The following is a 13,348-nucleotide window of genomic DNA, read 5'->3' on the forward strand; positions in this document are numbered from 1 at the left end:
TCGAGATAATGAAAATGAGGCTCCATTGATTTTTCTTTCCTTGTAGATTTATTACTGTGAAGGCAGAGGTGAAGTCAAGCATTTCAGGACGCTTCCTCCCTTGGCAGCTGTAGACTGGGGCTCACCTAGACCTAGACTGATTTGGGAATAAGTGGTCTGCGATCTTATGTAATCAGACATTTTGTTCTTAGGATATAAAGCTTAAAAATAGGGACAGTATAGAGTTTACACATGCCTAGAAAGTTTGATCGAAAATGCCCATGAAAATTCACTGAAAGAGTTTTGTGTGACATGACACGCTTCCCAACCCATGGTGTTTTCAGATATCAAGGAATGAAAAGATGTGGAGAGTTTGGTTTGATAAAGAAAACCCAGAAGAGGAGCCGCTTCCAAATGCCTACGATAAATCTCTCGACTGCTTCAGACGCCTCCTTCTGATTAGGTCCTGGTGTCCCGACAGAACCATTGCCCAGGTAAAGGAAGTATTAAAAGGAAACAACAGAGAAGGTTCTGAAGGAGAATTTTCCTTTAAACTTAAAGAAGTATTTTGAATGTGATTATCAACCAGAATTTCCTTGTGGGCTTCTAAGCAATTTTCTAGTGAGACAAATGTGATAAATGGAGATGCAAACAGCAAATGAAGTTCCGAGGTGCACACTTCTCTAAGTGATTTATTAAACCCCTTTGGTCCTGGTGGTAAAACAAAAGCAAATGAGAAAAATCATGATTCTGAGCTTGGCATGTATGAATAACATAAACGTAATGTATTATTCTCATGTATCATTTTATAATAACCCAGAAATGATATAGCTGCTCTACTTTCCTAGCTGTAAATCAGCTTTTGTGTGAGAAAGAAAAACCACGGGAGCAGCGAGAGAGCCATCTAGCAGGACAGACACGGCTCATCCCTAGATAACGCCACAGCTCTAGGTGAGAGGAATCAGGCTGCCCTAAAACTGAATTCTGCACATGGCTGAAATGTGAATCCTTCTCCCCAAAGCTTCATCTTCTCCAAGACTATTTATATCCTGGTCTTACGCCACAGGCATTCACCCACTAAAAAGGCACAGGTCTTGTTTCCGAAGTTAAATCTTTAGAATTCAGCACAGGTAGACTTCCTAATGGCTGTCATAAAGCAATCATAGAGTAAAACCTGCGGGACTCTGTATTCACCTTAGTGCCTGTAGGGAGTGTTACAGAATGAACAAGGTAACTACCCCCAACTCCACTCAGGTACCACGGATCATAAGAACAGTTAGATCCAAAGACTTACTAAGAAAAGGAAAACAAGTTTGGCCACGTAAGGCACTGAGATCGCCCTGTGACACTATCCCCTTTCAACTTTATTATTTTCACTCTGGCTTAATGAATGGTTGAATAGTTGCCTTTTTAAAGGCAGTATGGGAGAAGAGGTACAGGTATAGCTGGTTACCTCCCTTCTCTTTTCCCCCAGAAACCATTTAGTGTCAAAGTTAAACTGAAAGCCTGAGATGGTTCTGTAATGTCTCCATCTTTGTAAGGCTTTGCCATCCTCAGGTCGGCCACCAGTGTGGCTTCTTTGCTATTTATTCACACTTTGTACCTTCTCGCCAACTCTGATGCATCCTTTTAAAAATAAATGGTGAGGACATTCCATTATCAGCTTTCCAAGTTCTCCAGTAAATTCCCATAGCCCTTACAAAAACATTCAATTCCTAAATAAAATCTACATGGTCCTCTGGAAGTAAGTTATACCCTTTGGAATTTGTATCTTTGTGAGTCCTTTTAAAATTTATTACTAGATAAGTTCTACAAAGTGCATACACTTGGTCCCCATTCCCTATCAGCAGTATAAGGTTACAAATGATGCTCTTCATTTTGTCTGCTATGATGCTCCACAGCAGGGGATGTCAGGTGGGTTGGCTACAAGAATACCACACTGTTAGAAGGTTTCTAATTCTATATACACAGTGATGTCTAAAAAACATGCCACAAAGGAAGGTCAGTCCATATGAGGTAGCTTCTGAGTTCATTTCCCTGCACTTATTCCAAACTTGAGCCTGTTAAATTGAGACCAGATGGAACAAAATGTTCTTTGGACTTGGATGGAGTCACCTGTGGAAAATGTAGCCTGGATATTTACTCGTGCCAGTGAGGTGTTAAGGTTTTATGGGTTGGCAGACTGTGCAGGAGCCGGGCTGGCCCACACCAAATCGTCACTTACACAAATTATACTGGATGTCCTCCATGCACATGAGACAACTAATTCTTGTTTGCTCCAAAATTCCTGCACATGTGTTCACTGCACGAATGACTTTCTTTTGCCTCTGCACTTTGCTTAAATGTTCCTTTGTTAGGATGTGTGCTCTGGTGTATTTCTGAGATATTAATTGGTTTTGTTGTTGCTATCCTCTCAGGGATGTGGTTTATTCACTATTGCTTGGTCATTCTATGTCTAATTCTGAGGTGAAGTATAAGTCCCAAAGGCAGGGTCATTCTGTCACTGCTCTGTAGGGACCATCTGACACATATCCTTAGGCAAAGAAAGAGGTGGCAAACCAAGTTTTATATTTTTTGTAAGATGGGGATTTATGGGCACAGGGAGACTCAGTTATGCCTCTTTGTCCAATGTGATGACTTGTATGTTAGACTGAAGATATAGAGGTAAAGATATTTGTTCTTCCTCAGACATATAGTTTTGTCTTCGAGGCTTACAACACACAATGAACTGCAGCCTCTGAATTTGAAGCCAATCAGAAACTATGACTGTGATTCCAAAAATATCTCTCTTTCCTAGGAACAAGAATTTTATTTTAAAAAAATCCATCACGATTTCCACTCTAAGTAAAATAGCTTTCTTTATCAAGGAGTTATAAAAATGATGTCTGGGCCTCCTGAACAAAATTGATCAATGTGCCTCAGATAGCTTGTGAACTAAACATAACTTACATATTATTAATGCCAGAAAATAATAAGAAGATATTTCATGATGTAAAAATTATGCAGCAATCAAATCACAGTGTGATGCTTTAAAATTTTATTCCATCTTAATTATCAAATGATTGTATAAATTTATAGGATTTTATTACATGTGCACATTGTAGATCATTCAAGTCAGGCTGTGAAGTTACTGGAACAAAGTCATGTCTTTTTTGTTTATGTATTATATCAAGGTGCTTTTGTGGTACAACAGATGGGTTAAATAATTGCAACAGAGACCATATACCCAAAAAGCTTCAGCGATTTGCCATTTGACCCCGACTGAATTGTATTGGCTTGTATGGCAGTGTATTGGGTCCATGTGGATTTGTGTGGAGGTTTTGGGGGTATTGAGTACCCCATTAGCTTAAAATAGAAAACATTTGAGCATTGAGTATATGTGAAGCACACTATAAAGAGCTGCAGTGATGGCAGGTCTCTGTGGTTGGGCAGCAACTGCAACTGTGGAATGCCCAGTCTTTGAATTACTTCCTGACTGCAGCTCTTTAGTGTCCCCAAGTGTATACACAGAATATATTTTTGATGATATCATTGGGCATGATAAGCAAACTTTAAAAATACTTGGCAGAAGGATGCAGAAAAAGATGTGGGCATTTAGAATAAAGTTAGAGACTCTCACACTGGATCGTGCCCATTTAGAACACATTGTGATAGATATTATGGTATGTTATCTCTCAAACTGAACTGGATGGAATGTCATATCTTCAGAACATCTTTCAACTACTAAAATCTGCAAAGGTGCCGCAGACCCTCTGGATCCCTTTGTCTGCGTGGAACGGGTCTCTGGGGCAGGTGGGCAAAGTGTCAGATGAATGACAGACAGATGCACACAGGAGAGGTTGTGTAGAATCTGAATGTAGTTTGTCAAATTGAGCATCAAACCTTTTATACAGAAGAAAATAAGGAAGTTGGATGACACACCAGCAAGGTACAAAGAGGTTACTGGATTCTTACACAAAACAGAGGAATACAAACACAGAAGGTCTAACAGGAACCACCTGGGATAGAATTCATGGTTAATAACTGGGATCAACAAGAGCTCCACCTAAGATTCACTTAATCTTAGAAGCCAGGGTAAAGGGCTTCGTGCCCTTGCCATAGTTCCTATTTTAGTTTATTGTATAGTCCACCTTTCCCTTAGCCATTGTAAATATGTGTGTATGGGTGTAACTCAGCTATCTATAGTTCTAAGTATCTATTCTGGTTCCTCTTTAGTCTCAAACTTCCTTCTTCCTAGAAGATGGTAAATTCCTGTGAAGGGCAGTGACCTAGCTTTTATTCAAAGTGATAGTGTAATACCAGAGGCAATTCTGAATGTCACTGAATAGGCAACATTCTTACTGAATTCTAAGCCCATGGTTAGCTCAAGGACTTTCTAGGACGTTGGAACACTGGTGAAAGCTTAGCTATGTCAGAATTCAATCTTAAAAGGCACTTATAATAAGATAATACTAAAAGAGAGCACGTGGATCCATACAACAGACTAATGCGGGAATGGAATATTAATGTATGGGTTAAAGAGAACGCCAGACTCCAGGAGGGGAGTTTCCGTGAAACTCTTTGCCTCCTGAGTAGCTTCCAAGCCTCTCGGCCTGTCAAGCTGACTCGACCAGAGTGCATGGCAGAAAGGGAGAAAGGTCTGAATGGGTGATCATTTTTAGGACCGACAGGCACAAGCCCTGACTGGTCATTTCATCACTACTGGTCTAGCTAGCAAAGCAGGGCTCTGACAAGAAATTTCACAGCCCCCTAAAAAGCTAGGCAAGCTGTGTCTTCCCAACATAATTTAGTGATAGTTTTCAAGGCAAGAAGACTGTGCATTATACCAAATCAGCATGTTTTAAACCTTGCATTGGTGGTAAGCTGGGCATTATGTTTTGTAATAGGACAGGGTGGGAACTGAGATGCTGGGGGAGAGGATCCATAGTCCAGTGGTCCAATGCTTTCTCAACGATCATCTGTGAGTTTGGGGAATGTGAACCTATTGTCTGTTTCCCATGTGCAGAAGATGAATATTTCACACCATATATCAGTTTATCGTGTGAGGGATAAAGTTATCCAGAAGGAAAAATCCCAAAGTAGAACATTCTGGATATTCAGCTGTATTGTCTCAGCTGGCACTCATCTCTGCTCTTACAAATATGCCAGATGTCTTCAAAGGTCACTAGGCTCCCTTGTCATGACCTGCACCTAGGAGCTGGTAGGCTTATTAGGCCATCTTTGATCTGAAAGTATCCTGAGTTTAGTTTCCATAACTCCCCTCTCATCATTAACACCTTGGACTTCATTCTCAGAATGACTTTGCAGCCCAGGTCTCTGAGCTTACCCTGGGAAGCTGGTCACCATTCATACTTGTTATCTTCACAGCTTAGGTCTCTCTGAAGCCTCAGAGCAAGGCAAGCTCCCTGTGCAGTCCTCTGGGATTGAGCAGGCTCATCAGTGCCTCCTAGGGAGGTTAAGTTAATGTGCTAAGAGTTGGGTTCGTCTTGTTATGTGAGAAAGACTGATCTGGGGAATCTCCCTGTGGGAACATGTGGATGTTACAAACTTGAGTTGTGAGAAGACGATGGAATGGGAGGATAGTATTTATTTTGAGAGGAACAACTTAGTTATTGTGAGGGCGAGGATAGGGACTAAGGGTTGCACACTATTTGGTATTTGAAAAAATTACTCTTTGACTTTTTAGAAAAAGAATACCAGGAATTTCTTATGGAGTAAATGAAGTTAAATATTGGTCTTATTTAAGGATTTCATTAAAATTTCGAACAAGATTAATAGCAGAAAGACAGAATCACACACACGCGCACGCACACACATACACACACATACCCTCCCAACCATGGAAAGGGATGATGGAAATTATGAACAGATTATCAAGTAAATCTTTTAAAAATGAATAAACAAATTAATTAATTCACTATCTCATAAGCATAATAAATAGTCCTTTAAAGATTATCTATTTTGTAAATACTCCTTATATTTCAAGAATTATACTATTGAACTATGTGCAATTAGGGATAACATCCTACATAATAAAGTTTCCAAAACTTTTGTGCAGATAAGGAAACAGTAGTATGTTAAAATGGGACTAAGGGTCATTCAGCTCAGAGCCTGACGTTCTAACTATATGATTTTGCCTAGCAAATAGCATAGCATCTGTGAGTATAGCATTGAAATATAATTAAACAACAAACAAACACCAGAAAAAGAAGCCTCCATCCTGTTTCTGTGGCAGTTCAGATGGATATCCTTGAGCGAGTCTGCAGAAGCCACACTTTATTGCAATACATGAAGGAGCTTTTGCTGATTTTGTACTACTTTTGGCAGGCTCGCAAGTACATCATGGACTCCATGGGAGAAAACTATGCAGAGGGAGTTATCCTGGACTTGGAAAAGACATGGGAGGAATCTGACCCACGGACACCACTCATCTGCCTCCTGTCCATGGGCTCCGACCCCACAGATTCCATCATTGCTTTGGGAAAGAGACTAAAAATAGAAACACGCTATGTGTCCATGGGCCAGGGCCAGGAGGTCCATGCGAGGAAGCTGTTGCACCAGACCATGGCAAATGTAAGGCTGAATGTCTAGATCCAAAATATACCTTGAGATTGTGTTATGGATGCTGTAGATGATCGTTATTTAAATCTCATAGATTATATAATTGGGAATTATTTCATAATCCCCAAATTTGACTGGATTGCTCTATGTAAAGAATCTCCTTAACACTTGTAGAATAACAAAAATTAAGTTACCATTTTAAGGTTCTTGTTTTGAAAGTAATTAGATTCAAGTAGAAGTTTCTGTCATATTCTAGAGGGTATATATCTGGTTACCATTATTCTGAGAATCTAGAAGGGAGTGAACAACTGTCAATACTGCATCACTGTCTTTATCTTTGGTTCATACCTTAAACTGCTGAGCTCAGCATTACTTGTAAGTTGTATTACCTCTCTCTGTTTTTGACTTTGGGTATTGCCAGGCCATTCTAAAGAATCGTTACGTCTACTGGCATGGCAGTGCGCTTTGAGACAAATGTATGCAACAATACTTACAAATGCATTGTGGATCTCAAGGAAGGATTATTGAACTCTTAGAGTTGGCCTAGATTAATTTAAAGTGGTCACTACGCTTCTGTTTTAAAATTCAATGATTTCATTTTTAAACAACATTGTACTGAAATCTCCAGGTAGAGGAAAGTAGCCTAACTTTCACCCATTGCTGGTATTTCTTAGGGAGGATGGGTACTTCTACAGAACTGCCACCTGGGACTTGACTTCCTGGATGAGCTAATGGACGTAGTTACAGAAACGGAGACTGTGCATGACACTTTCCGCCTGTGGATCACCACCGAGGTTCACAAGCAGTTCCCCATCACTCTCCTTCAGATGTCCATCAAGTTTGCCAATGAGCCACCTCAGGGCCTCCGGGCGGGACTGAGAAGGACATATGGTGGTAAGCTGAGGGATGCTTCTGAGTACACACATACTGTTTTCTTAAAGAAACTATAAGGGCTAGGTAGATGGCTCAGCGGTTAAGAGCACTGACTGCTCTTCTAAAGGTCCTGAGTTCAATTCCTAGCAATGACATGGTGGCTCACAGTTATCTGTGCTCACTGATGCTCTCTTCTGGTGTGTCTGAAGACAGCTACAGTACACTCATATACATAAAATAAATAAGTAAATAAATCTTAAAAAAAAGAAACTATAAAAGCAGATTGAGCAAATAGTATTCTTCCTTTACCCGATAGAGAGCCAAATGACATGAATTAAGTCATTTTTATCTGTAATTTTTCAATATTTTACTACTGTGCCTGTGCCACACACTGACCTTTCTGTTATAACATTATATGTTGACAGCTTCCTTGTTTGTGGTCTCTACTCCACACATGAATTAATGTAGTGGTACAGCCTTTTCCTAAAGGAAGGTCTGAGTTAAAAGTGTGGCCTGGTCCATGTCACAGCATCAGATAAGTTAAGAATCAGACAATGCTGGAATGTGGACCATGTGGCAGGCTCAGGGAGGAGAATCAGGAGTTACATAGTAGTGTCAATAAAAGCTATCTAGGAGGATTAAATTGGTGGGAAATGTTTAATAATAATAGCAACAACAATGATAATAACAATATGATTATATTCCAATTAAAAACTACAGATATGCTTAAGGGAGTTGCTACTAAGAGTCAAATCTTGTCAATCTAAAAGATAATGGGATAATAAATCTTGAAAGATAATAGCAATAGAAATCACTGTGCATAATATAATGTAATAATGTTTAATAATTATTTGGGGCATGTACTTAAATTGAAACAAACTTTTATTTTATTTTTTTTCATTTTTTATTAGGTATTTATTTCATTTACATTTCCAATGCTATCCCAAAAAGTCCCACACACACTACCCCACCCACTCCCCCACCCACCCACTTCCACTTCTTGGCCATGGTGTTCCCCTGTACTGAGGCATAATGTTTGCACGACCAATGGGCCTCTCTTTCCACTGATGGCCAACTAGGTTATCTTCTGATACATATGCAGCTAGAGACACGAGCTCCAGGGAGTACTGGTTAGTTCATATTGTTGTTCCACCTATAGGGTTGCAGATCCCTTTAGCTCCTTGGTTACTTTCTCTAGCTCCTCCATTGGGGGCCCTGTGATCCATCCGATAGCTGACTGTGAGCATCCACTTCTGTGTTTGTTAGGCCCCGCCATAGTCTCACAAGAGACAGCTATATCAGGGTCCTTTCAGCAAAATCTTGCTAGTGTATGCAATGGTGTCAGCCTTTGGACTGGGATGGATCCCCGGGTATGGCAGTCTCTAGATGGTCCATCCTTTCGTCTCAGCTCCAAACTTTGTCTCTGTAACTCCTTCCATGGGTGTTTTGTTCCCAATTCTAAGAAGGGGCAAAGTGTCCAGACTTTGATCTTCTTTCTTCTTGAGTTTCATGTGTTTAGCAAATTGTATCTTATATCTTGGGTATTCTAAATTTCTGGGCTAATATCCACTTATCAGTGAGTACATATTGTGTGAGTTCTTTTGTGATTGGGTTACCTCACTCAGGATGAAGGATGATGCCTTCCAGGTCCATCCATTTGACTAGGAATTTCATAAATTCATTCTTTTTAATAGCTGAGTAGTACTCCATTGTGCAAATGTACCATATTTTCTGTATCCAATCCTCTGTTGAGGGGCATCTGGGTTCTTTCCAGCTTCTGGCTATTATAAATAAGGCTGCTATGAATATAGTGGATTATGTGTCCTTCTTACCGGTTGGAACATCTTCTGGATATATGCCCAGGAGAGGTATTGTGGGATCCTCCGGTAGTACTATGTCCACTTTTCTGAGGAACCGCCAGACTGATTTCCAGAGTGGTTGTACAAGCTTGCAATCCCACCAACAATGGAGGAGTGTTCCTCTTTCTCCACATCCTCGCCAGCATCTGCTGTCACCTGAATTTTTCATCTTAGCCATTCTGACTGGTGTGAGGTGGAATATCAGGGTTGTTTTGATTTGCATTTCCCTGATGATTAAGGATGTTGAACATTTTTTCAGGTGCTTCTCAGCCATTCAGTATTCCTCAGGTGAGAATTCTTGGTCTTTGTTCTTCTTAGCTCTGAGCCCCATTTTTTAATAGGGTTATTTGATTTTCTGGAGTCCACCTTCTTGAGTTCTTTATATATATTGGATATTAGTCCCCTATCTGATTTAGGATAGGTAAAGATCCTTTCCCAGTCTGTTGGTGGCCTTCTTGTCTTATTGATGGTGTCTTTTGCTTTGCAGAAGCTTTGCAATTTTCTGAGGTCCCATTTGTTGATTCTCGATCTTACAGTACACTCCATTGCTCTTCTATTCAGGAATTTTCCCCCTGTATCCATATCTTCAAGGCTTTTCCCTACTTTCTCCTCTATAAGTTTCAGTGTCTATGGTTTAATGTGGAGTTCTTTAATCCACTTAGATTTGTCCTTAGTGCAAGGAGATAGGAATGGATCAATTTGCATTCTTCTACATGATAACTGTCAGTTGTGCCAGTACCATTTGTTGAAAATGCTGTCTTTTTTTCACTGGATGGTTTTAGCTCCCTTGTCAAATATCAAGTGACCATAGGTGTGTGGGTTCATTTCTGTGTCTTCAATTCTATGAAACAAACTTTTGCATAAATTATTTTAACTAATTTTAAATTAAGTGTGCACTCCTAGTATATATCTCAGGTATTAGTTTAGTTAATATTAATTCATAATGATAATAATAGCATTCACTTTATAGCCATTTTCCTTTTATCTCTATTTTGTCTTTGCACTGTCCTGTTGTATTGGTAAGAACTTGTCATATGTTATCAAGTCTTCCCCATGACCTAGGCTTTTATGAGATGCTTCCAAGATAAATGATTTTTAGACAGCCCACATTCAAGTGATAATTACCACATACATGGAAGAACAGTTGTGCAAGATAACTGTGACTTGTTTCTTACAAAGAGAGTAACAAATGAAAGTGCATACGAGATGACTATGTTGTTCTCTGACCACGACAGGTGTGAGCCAGGACCTACTGGATGTGAGTGTGGGGGCCCAGTGGAAGCCCATGCTATATGCGGTGGCCTTCCTACACTCCACTGTCCAGGAGCGGCGCAAGTTCGGTCCTCTGGGGTGGAATATCCCTTACGAATTTAACCAAGCAGACTTCAATGCCACGGTGCAGTTCATTCAAAATCACCTAGATGATATGGATGTCAAGAAGGTATCGTTCTGCCCACTCCTTCACACCATGATGTGTACTGAACACAGATGCGTCCAGCTTCACACAATGGGGGCAAATCAATATGAGGGTGTGATAAGCTTGTAGAGTCTTTTTTTTTAAGGCATGTCCACCTGGGTCTCGATTGCTTCTTGATTTTAGGAATATAAAAGGAATTATATTTATTATCAATTTACTTCACACAGTTTTAAGGACCAGTGGCAGGGATGGGGTTTGGGGTGACAGAGAAGAAAGCTCTAAAACTCAAGAGTTTAGATGATCTTTGATTTATTTTTCTGTCTAAGTATTTTCAAAAGGTAACCTCTAGCTCCAGAAGAATATACCCTTTCCTGGTCTCCTCCAGTACCTGCACTCATACATGTACATCCTGCAATCAAGACATATGCACAGACATTATTTAAAAATAGAAACAAATGATTAAAATAAACTTTAAACCACTGAAGTGTGAACACACGAATTGCTCACAAGAACCTACTTGAAGTAATGAACGTGATCTTGGAGGAAGCCTTTACTTCGGCTTGCTTGATATATATATATATATATTTTTTTTTGCACTGTATCTTGAAATCACTGAAGAGGAATGACTGTATAACAGGCATTGATGGTGAACACACAATGATGTGTGATTTTTCTGTGCTCGCAGGGTGTATCCTGGACCACTGTCCGCTACATGATAGGAGAGATTCAGTATGGAGGCAGAGTCACTGATGACTACGATAAGAGGTTGCTGAACACATTTGCAAAGGTTTGGTTCAGTGAAAACATGTTTGGACCAGATTTCACCTTTTACCAAGGATACAACATTCCAAAATGCAGTACAGTGGATGGCTATCTTCAGTACATCCAGGTTTGCTTGCTTCAGTATCTTAACTCTCGAACAAATCTTTGCAGCTCTTTAACCCTTACAAAATTTATTTACACAGTTCCTACTGGTTTTATTTATTTATTTACTTACTTACTTATTTATTTTGGTTTTTTTGAGACAGGGTTTCTCTATGTAGTTCTGGTTGTCCTGGAACTCATTCTGTAGAACAGGCTGGCCTCGAACTCAGAAATCTGCAGGTCTCTGCCTCCTAAGTGCTGGGATTAAAGGTGTGCGCCACCACTGCTCGGCCCTACTGAATTTATAATTAATTGTAATGATGGAATAAACAAAGGCTTCTGCTTATATTTTTATAACCTCTTGATTATCATGCTTAGCTTTGCTCTGAGAATGAGACCGGTGTGAACTTCTTTTGCATATTCCTTATGCTTTAATGGCCTGGAGGTGCATTTTCTTTGGTGAGATGACAGATTGGGCAGATGTTGCGAGGGGATTTTGCATAAGTCATGTGGGGTTCTCTGTTTATGGGACTTTAGCTATTATACCTGTAAAGCAAGGGAAGATTCTGGACTCAGTCTATTCTACATTTAACCCAGGTGGTTAATCCTTGACACTTACCCTTAATCCAGGCCTAAGGCTGTGTGTAGTACAGCATCCTTGAACCTGTCCTCTTTAAGACAGAATTTCCTAACTCCAGTAGCTTTGGCATTTGCAGCCAGGTTACTCTCTCTTGAGCATTGTAGGATGTCTTGCATGGCCTGTGCCTCTGTCTACTAAATGCTTGCAGATCCCCTTTGTCAGTAAGTGTCTCTAGGTGTTGCCAAGTGACCCTTGGTGGAAAAATTGTCTCTGCCTGAGGAGTGCTGCTCTAACATGGAGTAATGTATATTTTGATAGGCCAGCCAGGAATATGTAAGGGAAGAATATCTAATGTTGAAGGTATCTGCATCCCATCTCAGTACCTTGAATGTATTAGATCATGATTTAGCAGTTGCTTTGGTCTCTGTTTCAGATTTATTTCTGTGCAAACTAAAGCCTAGCACCCCAAAGGGATGCATTTATCAGCATATTCATGGGCTTTGATATATAAATGTAATGAGTTTATCATATATTACCACCACTGTGCTTTTATTAATTCAAATCAACAAATAAGATTTGCCTTCCTGTAGTGTGTGTCTTTAAATCATTAGCAACGAACAGAGAAGTGTCAGACACATTATAAATGTAAGGATGCCTGTACCTGTGTTTCTAAATATAAACTTCATTTCACAATGAGACTGAGGTTGCTCATAAGAAGGTTTGTGAAAGGAATAACATAAGTCAGAGGTAGCGAAGGAGACTAGTGATAGGATAATAAAGTTAAGGGTGAGATTCACACCTGGAAATATCTGTCAGTTTGTAGGTACATTTTCTCTTTCCCAGTGGCTGCAGAAACTCCCTGCTTGATTGTTCTGCTCCAGCTATGTCTCAGTCTCCATCACTCTATTTCCCGCTTATGTTTTGAATATTTCCCTTTTCTCTGTCTCTATTTTTCTTCCCAGGACAGAACAGTTTCTGTCCTCAGTCTTATTTGATCTACATATCCGAAAAACTCTCATTTTCTGCTACTTGTAGCAACACAATAGCCATTCATTATACAAATTTTATTTTAAATGAATTTAATTAGACTAGTCAAAAAATTCCCTTCTCATCTCACATGTCATATCAGAAAGTGGGGTCCTCAGTTAAAAGTTTGCTTCACTCTATTTTGTGTTTCTTCATGTTACAAGTTTTCCTTTTGATTATGTGGATAAG

At 39.8% G+C, this 13,348-nt stretch overlaps 1 protein-coding gene across 2 annotated transcripts in view; it reads left to right on the top strand.

Moving 5' to 3' along the window:
- Dnah5 (dynein, axonemal, heavy chain 5) overlaps positions 1–13,348 on the top strand; it is a 317,192-nt gene that overhangs the window by 282,922 nt on the left and 20,922 nt on the right. For both annotated transcript variants that reach the window (XM_006520014.2, NM_133365.3), the window contains exons 70-74: positions 324–473; positions 6,307–6,552; positions 7,215–7,434; positions 10,508–10,713; positions 11,375–11,578. In XM_006520014.2, the coding sequence (XP_006520077.1) occupies positions 324–473; positions 6,307–6,552; positions 7,215–7,434; positions 10,508–10,713; positions 11,375–11,578 (1,026 nt within the window). The remainder of the gene's footprint in view (positions 1–323; positions 474–6,306; positions 6,553–7,214; positions 7,435–10,507; positions 10,714–11,374; positions 11,579–13,348) is intronic.

The sequence above is a fragment of the Mus musculus genome, chromosome 15, assembly GCF_000001635.26.
Source record: "Mus musculus strain C57BL/6J chromosome 15, GRCm38.p6 C57BL/6J".
Classification (NCBI taxonomy): domain Eukaryota; kingdom Metazoa; phylum Chordata; class Mammalia; order Rodentia; family Muridae; genus Mus; species Mus musculus.